The sequence below is a fragment of the Schistocerca cancellata genome, chromosome 5, assembly GCF_023864275.1.
Source record: "Schistocerca cancellata isolate TAMUIC-IGC-003103 chromosome 5, iqSchCanc2.1, whole genome shotgun sequence".
In the NCBI taxonomy this organism is placed as follows: Eukaryota; Metazoa; Arthropoda; class Insecta; order Orthoptera; family Acrididae; genus Schistocerca; species Schistocerca cancellata.
The window spans coordinates 28,651,377-28,667,460 of NC_064630.1; the positions used below are offsets into that span (position 1 = coordinate 28,651,377).

A 16,084-nucleotide genomic window follows, 5' to 3' on the forward strand; every position below is an offset into this window, starting at 1 on the left:
TTAATTGTTCCTGAGACCACTTTTCTCATCAGCACCCTGTGTTGATTTTACATACTTTGTGATTATATGCGTATGACGAAAAAATTGAATACATTTATCTAATTGATTTTGGTAACATAAATTTTGCTGCTCATTCACAATACATTCCAGATAATTAGTACCAATTTTAATAAACTACTTGTAGTATTTACCCAGACACTAAAAATGCCATAAATTTTCTAATTTGAAGAAAAATTATCACTAGCTTAGTTGGTAGGGAGTGGTAGCGATGTGTCCACTGGCTATGAAACTGGTAAGCAGCTTAATTTCACTAATATATATGTAACACCATAGTATGCTTATTTCTACCCACGCCAACTCCCCTCTACAGTGAGCCAACTTAATGTGCGCATGTCATTTATAGCAATGAGTATAGTATGTGACCCCAATTATCAGCTCTTGTGATCACACCCTTGTATGGAAGTGAGAAAATTTATTCATTTTGGAAGTGACACTAACAGAGTAAAGTGAGAGGCTTTTGCTTTTGATACCCCGGGCTTTACATTTGCAACACACTTCTACAGAAAAATCCATCAAGTGAATAAAATTACACTAGGCTGTATTAAATTTTCACAAGGTTGAGATATTCAGTTGCTTTAAGAGGCTAGCAGGAATCTAGTACTTATTTTCTTCAACAAGAGTGCTACAAAACTGAACACCCAAGCTATGCACACACATGCAGTGATTTCTTTAAAGCAGGCTTATTGAAGGCCTTGGAGTTACTCAAAAGAATTTCCTCTGATCAACTGAAACTAGTTGCAACTGTCCACTGCCTGCAACTCAAAATAGCTTTCAAACAGTCACAAAGCATGGGAACTGGAAGAATGTTTGCATCGAACGCATTCACATGATTCGAGTGGTTGCAACTATATCTCGAACAAACCTACTAGAAATCACTTTGCTCACGTCACCACAGTAAGCTCTACTGCCACTGGCTACTGAGGGAAAACACACACATCCACATTAGATTCTGACACTTTTCACTGTTCTTCACAGTTTTCGCACAATAGAAAGATCTCTCAAAAATGCGGGTTTTGACGTACAATTTGTGGTTGAAGCATGTCAGAAAATAGTCATTTTAGTCAGCACTACAAGAAATCCAGTTAATACAAAATAAATTTTTTTTTTACCAATTAACTATTTTACCTAGGATGCTGTAAGTATTCCAATAAATGTGTGTAATATATTATTTTGATATAAAAGAAATTATTCAGGTAGTGAAAGGAGACGAAAATTTAATAGTCATGGGTGACTGGAATTCATAAGTAGGAAAAGGGAGAGAAGGAAACATAGTAGGTGAATATGGATTGGGGGGAAGGAATGAAAGAGGAAGCCGCGTTGTAGAATTTTGCACAGAGCATAACTTAATCATAGCCAACACTTGGTTCAAGAATCATAAAAGAAGGTTGTATACCTGGAAGAATCCTGGAGATACTAAAAGGTATCAGATAGATTATATAATGGTAAGACAGAGATTTAGGAACCAGGTTTTAAATTGTAAGACATTTCCTGGGGCAGATGTGGATTCTGACCACAATCTATTGGTTATGAACTGCAGATTGAAACTGAAGAAACTGCAAAAAGGTGGGAATTTAAGGAGATGGGACCTGGATAAACTGAAAGAACCAGAGGTTGTACAGAGTTTCAGGGAGAGCATAAGGGAACAATTGACAGGAATGGGGGAAAGAAATACAGTAGAAGAAGAATGGGTAGCTCTGAGGGATGAAGTAGTGAAGGCAGCAGAGGATCAAGTAAGTAAAAAGACGAGGGCTAATAGAAATCCATGGGTAACAGAAGAAATATTGAATTTAATTGATGAAAGGAGAAAATATAAAAATGCAGTAAATGAAGCAGGCAAAAAGGAATACAAACGTCTCAAAAATGATATCGACAGGAAGTGCAAAATGGCTAAGCAGGGATGGCTAGAGGACAAATGTAAGGATGTAGATGCTTGTCTCACTAGGGGTAAGATAGATACTGCCTACAGGAAAATTAAAGAGACCTTTGGAGAGAAGAGAACCACTTGTATGAATATCAAGAGCTCAGATGGCAACCCAGTTCTAAGCAAAGAAGGGAAGGCAGAAAGGTGGAAGGAGTATATAGAGGGTTTATTCAAGGGCGATGTACTTGAGGACAATATTATGGAAATGGAAGAGGATGTAGATGAAGACGAAATGGGAGATAAGATACTGCGTGGTGAAGAGTTTGACAGAGCACTGAAAGACCTGAGTCGAAATAAGGCCCCGGGAGTAGACAACATTCCATTTGAACTACTGATGGCCTCGGGAGAGCCAGTCATGACAAAACTCTACCATCTGGTGAGCACGATGTATGAGACAGGCGAAATACCCTCAGACTTCAAGAAGAATATAATAATTCCAATCCCAAAGAAAGCAGGTGTTGACAGATGTGAAAATTACCAAACTATCAGTTTAATAAGTCACAACTGCAAAATACTAACGCGAATTCTTTACAGACGAATGGAAAAACTGGTAGAAGCCGACCTCGGGGAAGATCAGTTTGGATTCCGTAGAAATGTTGGAACACGTGAGGCAATACTGACCTTACAACTTATTTTAGAAGAAAGATTAAGAAAAGGCAAACCTACGTTTCTAGCATTTGTAGACTTAGAGAAAGCTTTTGACAATGTTAAGTGGAATACTCTCTTTCAAATTCTGAAGGTGGCAGGGGTAAAATACAGGGAGCGAAAGGCTATTTACAGTTTGTACAGAAACCAGATGGCAGTTATAAGAGTCGAGGGGCATGAAAGGGAAGCAGTGGTTGGGAAAGGAGTAAGACAGGGTTGTAGCCTCTCCCCGATGTTATTCAATCTGTATATTGAGCAAGCAGTAAAGGAAACAAAAGAAAAATTTGGAATAGGTATTAAAATTCATGGAGAAGAAGTAAAAACTTTGAGGTTCGCCGATGATATTGTAATTCTGTCAGACAGAGCAAAGGACTTGGAAGAGCAGTTGAACGGAATGGACAGTGTCTTGAAAGGAGGATATAAGATGAACATCAACAAAAGCAAAACGAGGATAATGGAATGTAGTCAAATTAAGTCGGGTGATGCTGAGGGAATTAAGATTAGGAAATGAGACACTTAAAGTAGTAAAGGAGTTTTGCTATTTAGGGAGTAAAATAACCGATGATGGTCGAAGTAGAGAGGATATAAAAAGTAGACTGGCAATGGCAAGGAAAGCGTTTCTCAAGAAGAGGAATTTGTTGACATCGAGTATAGATTTAAGTGTCAGGAACTCGTTTCTGAAAGTATTTGTATGGAGTGTAGCCATGTATGGAAGTGAAACACGGACGATAACTAGTTTGGACAAGAAGAGAATAGAAGCTTTCGAAATGTGGTGCTACAGAAGAATGCTGAAGATAAGGTGGGTAGATCACGTAACTAATGAGGAGGTATTGAATAGGATTGGGGAGAAGAGAAGTTTGTGGCACAACTTGACTAGAAGAAGGGATCGGTTGGTAGGACATGTTTTGAGGCATCAAGGGATCACAAATTTAGCATTGGAGGGCAGTGTGGAGGGTAAAAATCGTAGAGGGAGACCAAGAGATGAATACACTAAGCAGATTCAGAAGGATGTAGGTTGCAGTAGATACTGGGCGATGAAGAAGCTTGCACTAGATAGAGTAGCATGGAGAGCTGCATCAAACCAGTCTCAGGACTGAAGACCACAACAACAACATATTATTTTGATATCTGTTCTACATCTACATCTACATTTATACTCCGCAAGCCACCCAACGGTGTGTGGCTGAGGGCACTTTACGTGCCACTGTCATTACCTCCCTTTCCTTTTCCAGTCGCGTATGGTTTGTGGGAAGAACGACTGCCGCAAAGCCTCCGTGCGCGCTTAATCTCTCTGACTTTACATTCGTGATCTCCTCGGGAAATATAAGTAGGGGGAAGCAATATATTCGATACCTCATCCAGAAACGCACCCTCTCAAAATCTGGACAGCAAGCTACACCACGATGCAGAGCACCTCTCTTGCAGAGTCTGCCACTTGAGTTTGCTAAACATCTCCGTAACGCTATCACGCTTACCAAATAACCCTGTGATGAAGTTCACCACTCTTCTTTGGATCTTCTCTACCACCTCCGTCAACCCGACCTGGTACGGATCCCACACTGATAAGCAATACTCAAGTATAGGTTGAACGAGTGTTTTGTAAGCCATCTCCTTTGTTGATGGACTACATTTTCTAAGGACTCTCCCAATGAATCTCAACCTGGCACCCGCCTTACCAACAATTAATTTTATATGATCATTCCACTTCAAACTGTTCCATACGCATACTCCCAGATATTTTACAGAAGTAACTGCTACCAGTGTTTGTTCCGCTATCATATGATCATACAATAAAGGATCCTTTTTTCTATGTATTCGCAATACATTACATTTGTCTATGTTAAGGGTCAGTTGCCACTCCCTGCACCAAGTGCCTATCCGCTGCAGATCTTCCTGCATTTTGCTGCAATTTTATAATGCTGCAACTTCTTTGTATACTACAGCATCATCCGCGAAAAGCCACATGGAACTTCCAACACTATATACTAGTTCATTCTGTGTCAAAATGATATATATTTCATAAATGTTTCTGGCTATAGTCAAAATAAATATAACATTTGCAAACTTTGTGGTCCATAAGTTCCCATACCATAACAATGACATTAACTCAAAGGTGTAATAGTTACGACTGTTTATTTGTTCAAAATAGGATATATTTGGCACTATAAATTGTCCAGCATAAGTTTTCAATCACCTGAAGGCCTAAGGGAAAACATTTTTCTGATTTGCTGATCACTGTCTTCTGGTGATATCTTAAGTTGAGTCACATCCTGAACGCTTCAGGTGTATTTTAAATTTTGGCGAGAAAAAATAATACAAAGGTGACAAAAATAATGAGTAAGGTGGATGACGCAACACTGAGACTGCTTTTCAGTGGGGAAATGGTAATTCACTGGTGGCAAACCAGGTGGGCTCCAGTGTTGTGTAGTAGATGTGGGGATGGGTGAGTGGGGGGGGGGGGGGGGGGGGGAAGGAGAAAATCTCTCTCTCTCTAAATCTCAGCTAACACACATCTACTTACAAATCTGAATGGGCCACATACTATTAGACCAACTAGCATTCCTGTATATAACACAGTTTGGTTGACAAGTTGTTGGTGTAACGACATTGCATTTAAATGTATGGCAATGTGAACTTGTAATATAGGTTTTGAATACATAATATTTTATCTCAGTGGCATATGCCATTATTTTGTCGAGATCAATCTCTTACATGACAGATCACTGTGCCGCCTCAATCTCATTTTATGAGCAAACACTATACATTTTATAACCAATCTGAAGGTTGCTGTATAGGCAACAGAATCAAGTCATAGCATAATGTTCTTTACTTGAGACCTTGGCTATTAATTTTTTTAATTAATGCAAAATTTTTGCATCACTTGCCTCCATCCTGGCTATGTAAGGAATTAACATAGGGTTTTTCACTACTTGCTTACTTCACTGTGAGTGGCATGGGGAAACTGGGACCAGGGAGAACCAACAAATCAGAGGTGCTGTCAACTGCTAAAACTGAGCCACTGAGACTCACTTCACTTGTTGGGAAACTTACTATGTCTCATGTTAAGGAGAGGCAATGGAAAAGGGTAGGGGTCTATTAATTGTTGGCAATTCAAACATATGCCAAATAATGATACCCCTTAGGGAAATGGCAGCATGGGATATAGGATGAAATGCCGTGTATACTCAGTGTGTATGCCTGTGAGCCTCATTCGACATTATCAGCAGTCACTAATGGAACAGGGTCCACAAAAACTACAAATTTTGTGAAGTTCCAGCATGCCGGAGTAGCTTGGGTCAGCATCTTCTGTTAATCAGTAGAATAAAAAACCAGTCCAAGTTGCAAATTTTGACTTCCTATTCATCTGGTGACTAGTTTCAGACCGAGATCCATTTTCAAATCATCACCTAGTCATCAAATGAATAAAAAGTAAAAATTTGCAACTTGGACTGGTTTTCCTGTCTACAGAACAGATTGTGGCGCACGTTGGGACAAATAGTGCCTGTTATCTGGGCTCAGAAGTTAATACTGGATCATTCCAGTGACTGGCAGAGAAAGTTGAGAATATCAACCTTGCCTATGGAATTCCAACGAAGTTCACAATCAGCAGCATTCTCCCCAGAATAGACCATGGCCCATATGTCTGAGTTGAGTAAGAGGATTGAACCAGAGACAGCAAACATTCTGTGAGAAGCTAGGCTGCAACTTTCTAGACTTGTGCAACTGGGTTGAGAACTGTATGGTCCCCTTAAACAGGTCAAGTGTGCACTACACATCAGAGACTGCTACCAAGGCAGCTGAATGTGTGTGAGGTGCACAAATAGGTTTTTTTTTTTTAGATCAGGCAACTGTCCTGTCAGCCCTGATTATAACAGATGTACGATCTCTGGAAGTATCAGTGTAAGATTCAAAGAAATTCCACCCTTCTCCAAGGTGAAAGTATTAAAATACTAGTGATTAACTGCCACAGCATTCGCATGAAGCATCCAGAAAATGTAGTGAAATTCACATAATACTAGGCACAGAAAACTGGTTTAAACCTGAAACTGACACCAGTGAGATTTTGTTGGGGAAAATTTACGAGGATGGTCTGATATGTCTGGTAAAAAAGCAAGGAAAAAGTCTCATATCAGCGCACACTCCGCTGCAGAGTGAAAATCTCATTCTGGAAACTTCCCCCACGCTGTGGCTAAGCCATGTCTCCGCAATATCCTTTCTTTCAGGAGTGCTAGTTCTGCAAGGTTCACAGGAGAGCTTCTGTAAAGTTTGGTAGGTAGGAGACGAGATACTGGCAGAAGTAAAGCTGTGAGGACAGGGCGTGAGTCTTGCTTGGGTAGCTCAGTTGGTAGAGCACTTGCCCGCGAAAGGCAAAGATCCCGAGATCGAGTCTCAGTCCGACACACAGTTTTAATCTGCCAGGAAGTTTCATGTCAGGTCACACTCCCCTGAAGAGTGAAAATCTCATTCTGGAAACATCCCCCAGGCTGTGGCTAAGCCATGTCTCCGCAATATCCTTTCTTTCAGGAGTGCTAGTTCTGCAAGGTGCGCAGGAGAGCTTCTGTAACGTTTGGAAGGTAGGAGACGAGATACTGGCAGAAGTAAAGCTGTGAGGACAGGGTGTGAGTCATGCTTGGGTAGCTCAGTTGGTAGAGCACTTGCCTGCGAAAGGCGAAGGTCCCAAGTTCGAGTCTCGGTCCGGCACACAGTTTTAATCTGCCAGGAAGTTTCAGTGTTGAGAAACTGCTGAAAATCATCAAAATAGAACAAAGCTTGAGGGCCAGCTGGAATACCTATCAGAATCTACATCAAATATGCTTATTATTGAAAGTACAACAATATGGGGTATTAAGAGCACTCTGACTGGATTGAGGACTTCTTGGTGGGGAGGACACAGCATGTAATCTTGGATGGAGAGACACCAGCACATGTAGAAATAACTTTAGCTGTGCCTCAGGGAAGTGTGTTAAGACACTTGTTGTTCATATTGTGTATTAATGCAGACAATATTAATTGTAATTTCAGATTTTTTACAGATAATGAAGTTGTCTATAACGAAATAATGTCCGAAAAAACCTGTACAAATTATCAGTCGTATCTTATCAAGATTTCAAAGTGATGAAAAGATTGGATACTCACTTAAAATGTTCAGAACTGTAATACTGTGAATTTCACTAAAGACAAAAATGCAGTGCTCGCACCTGATCATTTTGCAGGCATTTGTTTAAGGAGTTAGGCAGTCTGAAGAAGGCTTCACAGGTTATTTATTTCCTCAAGAAGTTTTCATACACTAGACTGTCACTAATTCAGCCCTCAGTAGTCTGGCCTCTCAGTAATCCTGTGCACATCCAAAAACACATGCACAATGAATTATCAAATGCAACAATTCTTAGTTAAACAATGCTTTTATACTGTATTTGAAATTGTAACTTTCTTTACAGTTCAGAATCATGTCTTCTTTACAGTTCAGAATCATTTCTTCTAAAAGGTAACACGTTACACTAGCCGTCAAGCAGAAACTCGAAATTTTAGATGAGTTAAACCAAGGTTCTTCGCAGAAAGCCATTGCTGCCAAGTTCAGTGTTGGACGAGCAACTATTTATGACATCAAAAAGAAAGAAGATGTCATTCAACGGTACTCAACACAAATGGATAGTGAGTTGGGAAAATGGAAGATTATGCAAAAGAGTGAGAATGAAGAACTGTATGTAGCTGTTTATAGATGGTTCATACAACAATGCAGTAAAGGAATTCCAGTCAGTGGCCTGATTAGAAAGGAAAAAGCACCTGCATTTAACAAACTACCTGGCAGTAGTAACTTGTTTGCAGCAAGCGAAGGATGGCTATCAAACTGGAAAAAACAACATAGCATTCGGCAGCTGATATTCACCGGGGAAAGTCGCTCAGTTAATGATAAGTATGCTGATGAGTTTGTAAGCAAGGTACGAAATATAAGAGAGAAAGAAGATTTAAGTGCTGATGCTTTGTATAATGCTGATGAAACAGAACTCTCTACAAGATGATTCCTTCAAAAACATTAGCTGCCAAGAACAAGAAGAAAGCTTGAGGTTACAAGCAACAGAAACAGCACATAACATTCATGGTGTGTTGTAATGCAAATGGGAGTCATAAACTGCTACTTATGGTGATTGGGAAATCCCATCATCCACGTTGTTTTCAACACACTGACATAAATATTCTACCAGTGCAGTATTGTGTTCAGAAGAAAGCATGGACAGACAAATATTCTCTCGGTGGTTCCATGAAACATTTGTACCAACAGTGAGAAAAGAGCTAAAGAAGAAAAAGCTTCCACTGAAAGCTATCCTTATGATTGACAATGCTCCCAGTCATTCTTCAGATGTTTCTCTTAAGTCTGATGGTATACATGTGCAAGCACTCACCCAATGTGACATCTCTAATTCATCCCATGGACCAGGGAATTTTGGAATCAATTAAACGTCATTATCAAAATTCACCTCTTGTCTCCTTGCTGAACGAAAGTGAAAACTACTCTATCGAGACTATGCTGAAGGCAGCAGCTGAAGCATGGGATAAAGTGGAGAGCGCTACCATAATGAAGAGCTGGAGAAAATTGTGGCCATCCATTGACACCGAGTTGGATCCAGTAGTGAGTGACAGCGATGAGCCAATCAATTCAGAATTATCAATTACTTTGTACACTGACATGTTCCACAACCTTCTAGGAGGAGAAGAAATTGAAGATGAAGATGTTACTAAGTGGCTGAATGAGGAAAACTGTGATATGGATCAAACTTTAACAGAAGAAGAAATAATCAAAAGCGTGCAAGAAAGTAATGATGAAAGTGATAAAGAAGAGGCACAGGAGGAGAGAGCATGAAGACTCCTCATACTGCTGGTGCTGAAGCTGCCGAGGTCTTCCTGGAGTACATTATGCAACAACCAGATAAATGCAGTACCGACGTAATGCTTGTAAAGCGGTTACGTGATAAAGCATGCCACCATTGCGTATCATCATTGTGACAATTAAAAATTAGGGACATCTTTCATAGTGACTGATACGACTGTATAATTATGTACAGTATACACTCAAGGACTAAGTTTTCTTTGAAAATTAATGTATTTTGGATTTAATAAAGTTTATCCTCTATGTTTTAAAATTGTACCCTTCAGTTTGATAAAGTACAGTACACTATATCCCCTATGTTTTCAAAATAAACGAATAAAATAAATTTCAGACACTCAATAATCCAGCACTTCTGCTAATCCTGCACCCATATGTTCCAGGAATGGCCGGGTGAGTGAGGGTCTAGTGTAATTACAATACCAGAAGAAAAAATTACATTCATTACACCACATTAAAGTTGTACTTACCACAACGCTACAACAAAAGTTTTTGATCACTTGTGCAGTGATGTAAAATGACTGACAGACAGCAAAGTAAAATTTGAAAATTGGTCAGCTCATATAAATATTATATTAGTTCGACATTGCATCAGTGGTTGGGAGCAATCTGAAAGTTATTTTATTCTTGAAGAACCAAGTTTGCCAAGATCATTAGCAATTCTTTTCATTTCTGTGACCAGTTTTGACATACCTATGCTGTCATAATCGGATCTTGCAATGCTATCAGATATACATGCTTCTTAAACCACTGGAAGTCACATAGAGATGTTGTATCAAATTGTAATAAAAAGTGGCTGGGAACATCAGCATGTGATAAATAAAATAACACACAATTAAGACATACAATATGCTTTGCTGCTGTCCCAGCATACAATGATCGCCACTGTGGTGTAAGCGATTAGATAATGCTGGGACATCAGCACAACATCTAGTATGTTTTAATTGTGTGACATTTTATTTGTTACATGCTGATGATCCCTGTCATTTTTTATTACAATTTGACGCAACATCACTATGTGGCTTTCAGTGTTCTAACGAGCATTTACATCTAATAATGTTACAAGATCCAATGATGACAGTGCAGATCTGTCAAAACCGGCCGTAGTAATAAAAGGAATTGCTAGCAATCTTGGCAAACTTGATTCTTCTATGATAGATAATACAAATACCTGGGGATACCAATTTGTAAGGACATGAAATGTAATGATTGCAATTTTTCAGTTGCATGCTGGTAGATGCTTGAATACAGAAGTATACTATGCTGTGGAAGCCTACTTAAAAAGTTTTCAGAGCCACTTCAAGTGATTAATCCTATGCATTGCTGTCATGGGGATTGTGAGGACGAGATTAGATTAATTACAGCGCACACTCGGGTGTATAAGTAATCCCTCTTCCCGCGCTCTATAGATGAAGGGAACAGGAAAAAGCCATAACAAATGGCCCAATGGGACATACCCTTTGCCGTGCACTACACAGTGGTTTGCAGAGCATAGATGTAGACATAGATGGTATTTCACTACATTGCCAATGAATAGGCAAGGTGTTGAGGTCACTAAATGCTTCTCGGTGTCATATTTTGGAAGGAAGATGGGTTGATGGAGGTAAAGAGAAGGCTGGAGAAATGTCATCTAGGAACTTATGACCCACACTGTAATTCCAGACATGCACATAATACAACATTGCTTTACATCTAAGAAAAGCTCACCAGCAGCATTGTCACATTCAGTCTGGTTGACACTCATCTGTGTTGCAGCTGTGCTAAAGTCAAAGATGGCCGCTGGGTGGTAACCTGCCGACAGTGGAACATGGTCAGAGTTGACACGAACAACTGTCACATTATCATCTGTATCTGTGACGAAATTATGAGCATCTCTTGCTGGACTTCGTAGTGCTACTGGAGAACGAGCTAATGCATTCAAAGAACTTGAATCAGGAACAGAAGATGTACGACAAAGAACGTGACGAGACCTGAAACAATCAAGAACAGAAAAGAACAAAGACAATACAAAATATTGTATGCTTAGAATGAAAATCTTGCATTTCAAAAACGAAACAAAAATATTTTTATTGCATTATTAGGTAAAAAACCTCATATTTTAACTATTAGTAAGCCACTGAAAGGTGATGACTTACGCATTTCGCTCTACTGTGTGTGTGTGTGTGTGTGTGTGTGTGTGTGTGTGTGTGTGTGTGTGTGTGTGGAGGGGGGGAGGGGAGAAAAAAAGGAAACTACATATAAACCTTCAGCTCCATAGAGTTTTAGGTAGCATGCAATACAGGCCAGGAATTGCTTCACCCCTCATTTAGTAACAAGCAAAGTGAGAAGTCGGCAGTATAACACGTTAATTTACTAACCAGCACTACGAATAGGCACAAAACACTAGCAAACTTAAGGCTTTCTATTTCAACCGATAGAGAACAAGATAACCTAGCTATGAAGTAAAGTTGTTCAAATAGTATAAACAGCTCATTAATTCTCACAGAAAGTGAGAACCTACAACTGTAATCTGTATGAACAATGAAATATAAACATCATACAATGCTCAGTTTTTGGGACCAAAAATAATTTACAATCTGAATAGGCAAACACACACTCTAGACTTAATGAAGTGGCTATTTCAGTTAAAGCAAGTCAGACTCAAACTAAATGGCAAATCAATTTCTTGCACCAAAGCAGACAAGGAAGAAACCACAAAACAACATGGTCAAGTGAAGAAGATTTTTTCCAAGTATTTGAAATTAAATGAATTACACCTCTATCTAGAGAAATAATATATAGTTAATACAGCTGGTCTTGGGCACTTGTGAAATGCCCAAATCAAACTTTTTGTCCCATTAGAGAGACCTTGTTACTACAGTTGTTGAATAACTGTGTCCAAGCCAGCAAAAAAGCAAAATATGGAGAAGAGATAAGGTTACAGACAAATTAAAACCTGGAAAATAGCCAAGCAATCCAAAACCCTGTTTGCTGATTTTCTTGTTTCAACACTTTTACTGATATTGAAGAAAATAATTTTGCACAGGCTAGCCCATTCCTGACCCCAGAACATGCATGTTTTAAAACAGGAAGGAGCTGTCGATCTCAAATGATTAATCTGAAGTAACTAATACAAGGATGGGTATGAACGTAATCAAATTAAAAGGAGGTATATTCACAGACCTTACAACAACTTAGAATACTTTCACTTCTCATAATAACAAATCTCTACAGTACAATGTACTATTTCTTAATCTGAACTATCAGAAAGATCCTACAGAACCAATCTTCTCTGTGGAATTCCAAGACCAGAGAAGCATATGTAGGAAATGGAAAATGGCTTTTCATACTTCATTTAACAACTATAAAATCTAAAGGAAACATACATCAACATCCATTCACACCACCACCTATTTCATCTATTCCTAAAGGAAACACACATCAACATCCGTTCACAGCAAAACCCATTACTTGGTATTGTGAGGTCATGGCACTGGGATTTATTATGTCTTTGTTGTTCTTTATCAGGTCCTCAATCTTCTCAGTCAGAAGCCAGCAATTACATTCTCCTTATGTATAGCAAATAGCCTGGTATTCTGTTCGAAATGACCATTAACCAATCTGGCTTTGAATCATTTGTAATTCACTCCTTTTCTTACAGAAAAAAATTTAACACTCTACACCAACAACTGCCTTGAAAGTCACAGGGGCTTCTGGGCACCCCTTGGCTTTCCAGGCTACCCAGCTGCACATATTCTGCATATGTGACACACCTGGCCACCCTTGCACACATCTTCAGCCTCTGCAGTACAATCTCGTAGACCTGGCTGCCTGACTTCTCCTGTCTCAGCTGTTGGTCAGCCTTGCTCACCCGTGCCTGCAGGCATGCGACTGCCCACTAGCAGGCATGTTATCTGGAACAGCCTGCCCTACGCATTCACAGCAACATTTGACGGAATACTAAAATAAACAGGGGTCTGACTGGCATTGTCCAAAGTGCTTATCAAACAGTTATGCTGTTTTCATAGACTAATTGTACACTGATGTGCAAAAACATTATAATCACTGGCCACTGCGAGGCTAAATGCAACCTGGTGGCATTGGAGGCACTTGACACGGTAAAGAAACTGTATAAACAGAGCGGAGATGAACAGGGAACCATTCTAGGAACAAAACACGCTGCAAGTGGGGAAATCCACTAACATAGTTACTTTGCTAAAGGCAGACTGTTATGGCCCAGCACAAGGGAACGAGCATCTCAGAAACGGCAAAGCTGATAGGCTGTTCGTGTTCTACTGTCAAGAGCATCTTTAGAAAGTAGCTGAAAGGTGGTGAAATCATGAGTAGGCACCAAAGTGTTGGACATTCATACATCATCAGAGAATATGGAGTTTCCAGGCCTGCCCTCTCTGTTGTGCATGATATGCAGCAATCTGTGGTGAATCTGATGACAGTGAAAAATACTGATGAAGACAGAAATGTTCCAGAGCACATCATCGGTGCACACTGATTGACATGGGGCTCTGCAGCATACGACCCCTATGTGTGTCCATGTTGATCTAACGGCATCTACAATTACGACTGCAGTGGGCATGGGATCATCAATGAAATGTGTCACTTGGTCAAATGAATCAAGTATCTTATTACACCAGATTGATGGTCCTGCCTGGATACCCTGCCATCCAAGTGAAATGCATTGCACTGCAGACACAGTGGGGGAGAGTGGGGGTTGAATGCTATGGTAAGGTGGACATCCTCCTGGGCTTTCATAGGATCTGTGATAGTAATCACAGAGGCCACAATAACTACGGATTACGTTAACATTTTTACATTATCAGGACTACGTGCTTCCATGCTTGATGTCTTCCCCAACAACATAATCTTCCAGCACGATGATTGTCTATGTCACAAGGCCAAAACTGTTCTACAATAGTTTGAGATTCATGATAATGAACTCACACTGATATCTTGGCTACCAAATTAGTCTGATCTTTAAATGATAGACTACATCTGAGACACTATTCGATGCCAGATCAGCATCCTCAACCCACCTTCCCTGTATCTCTTTCCCACATACTGAACAACGTGCTGCTCCAACTCATGAAACCTTCCCATTTCATGCTAACAGTGTGTTTGATTCACCATTTATTAATAACCTTGAAAAACAACAGTGCTGTGGAGCAACTTTAGTTAAACTATTCAACTGTTTTTATTTATTGTGTAACATTTCAAGTCATTTGAACAAATTCATGAGCAGTGGGCACACACGTAAAAAAGTGTTAGCCACTACAGAAAAACTGGAATTCTTTTTGGAAGAAGGGAAGTAAAGGAAAGGAGAAGCAAAAAGGCAGCTTGCATATACAGAAACTTGGGCAGAAATTTTGAAGTTATCTATGCTTTGAGCATAGAAGGTATTTTCCTTAGATCACTAAATTCACCATAATCAAGAAAGATTTGTTTGGTTCAAACAATGGCCTATGACTTACTTGGCGAGCTTTTGCAATATGCTTAAATAAAGTGAATAGTGATTAAAAAGCTGCAGTTGTCTCACACCCAAATTTGCTGCATTTTATAGAGCAAAGATGAATGCTGGTGCATTTACTGTAGCTTTGTCAATTATGAATAGTATCGTGTCTAAAACAGATATAAGAGGCAGATGGTGCTGTATGACACAGCCAAGAGACCACTCTGTTCACTGTATAGTTCTGAAGTTATTAGAAAAGCATAACAGGAAGAACAATTTCATTGAGCAGCTGTCACAAAATAATTCTGAGAATGTGCCTTCGTTCACTGTAAGTGAAGTCATTACTCAGGCTAATCTGTGTTATATGTAATTACCTAATAACACAAAAGTTCTAAATTATGACATCTAAAATAACTATCCCTTATCTAAAAACATCATGGCTTACATGTGTTTCTCTCTTTCAAGTACTATCTATCAATGAAAGTATATTTCCATAGTCAATGTCTGAATAGTTAGCTGACATTCCAAATTAAAGTTTTATATGAAATAGCAGAGCTCAGGTTTCAACAAAACATATTTTTTTCAGGAAATGAAACAAACCTTGAGTAAACTGGCGGCTCTGACTGAGTGATGTATAGCGATGTGGTGCATGCCCTCTGTTGCACAGTAACATCATCATAATTCAATTGCTGCACAGAAGAAGTTGTGTCTTCCGAAGATGAAGCAGAACTATTTGGAAAATCATGCGACTGCTCTGCACTTGAACTTTCTGGGGAAAAAAAAGACATTACATGGCTACATTCTCCTCCTTTTAGTAACTGGAACAGGACAAGAAAAAACTAAACCTTCAGAATATAAATACTTACAAAAGTATATTTTCTAAAATTAATTATCTTAATTACACAGTTTTTAATGAAAAATATATGGTTCTGTGACTAATGTAACTGTAAGCTCAGGTAACTTCACTGTGCTTTACAAAATTACAAGCAGTAATATATACTGGGTAGTTATAATCAAATTTTCCCTATTCAACATGCTATAACATGGAAACTAATTACCATACAAGTACCAAACTTGGTAGCATTAATGTCAAGGACACAGGGAAGAGAAATAATGCAGAATCAATTCAATT

General features: G+C 39.2%; 1 protein-coding gene across 2 annotated transcripts in view; it reads right to left on the bottom strand.

Annotated features, from left to right (window-relative positions):
* The window catches only part of LOC126187676 (uncharacterized), a 165,415-nt gene that overhangs the window by 90,106 nt on the left and 59,225 nt on the right, over positions 1-16,084 (bottom strand). For both annotated transcript variants that reach the window (XM_049928909.1, XM_049928910.1), the window contains 2 exons: positions 15,553-15,721; positions 11,217-11,479 (listed from right to left, as the gene is read on the bottom strand). In XM_049928909.1, the coding sequence (XP_049784866.1) occupies positions 11,217-11,479; positions 15,553-15,721 (432 nt within the window). The remainder of the gene's footprint in view (positions 1-11,216; positions 11,480-15,552; positions 15,722-16,084) is intronic.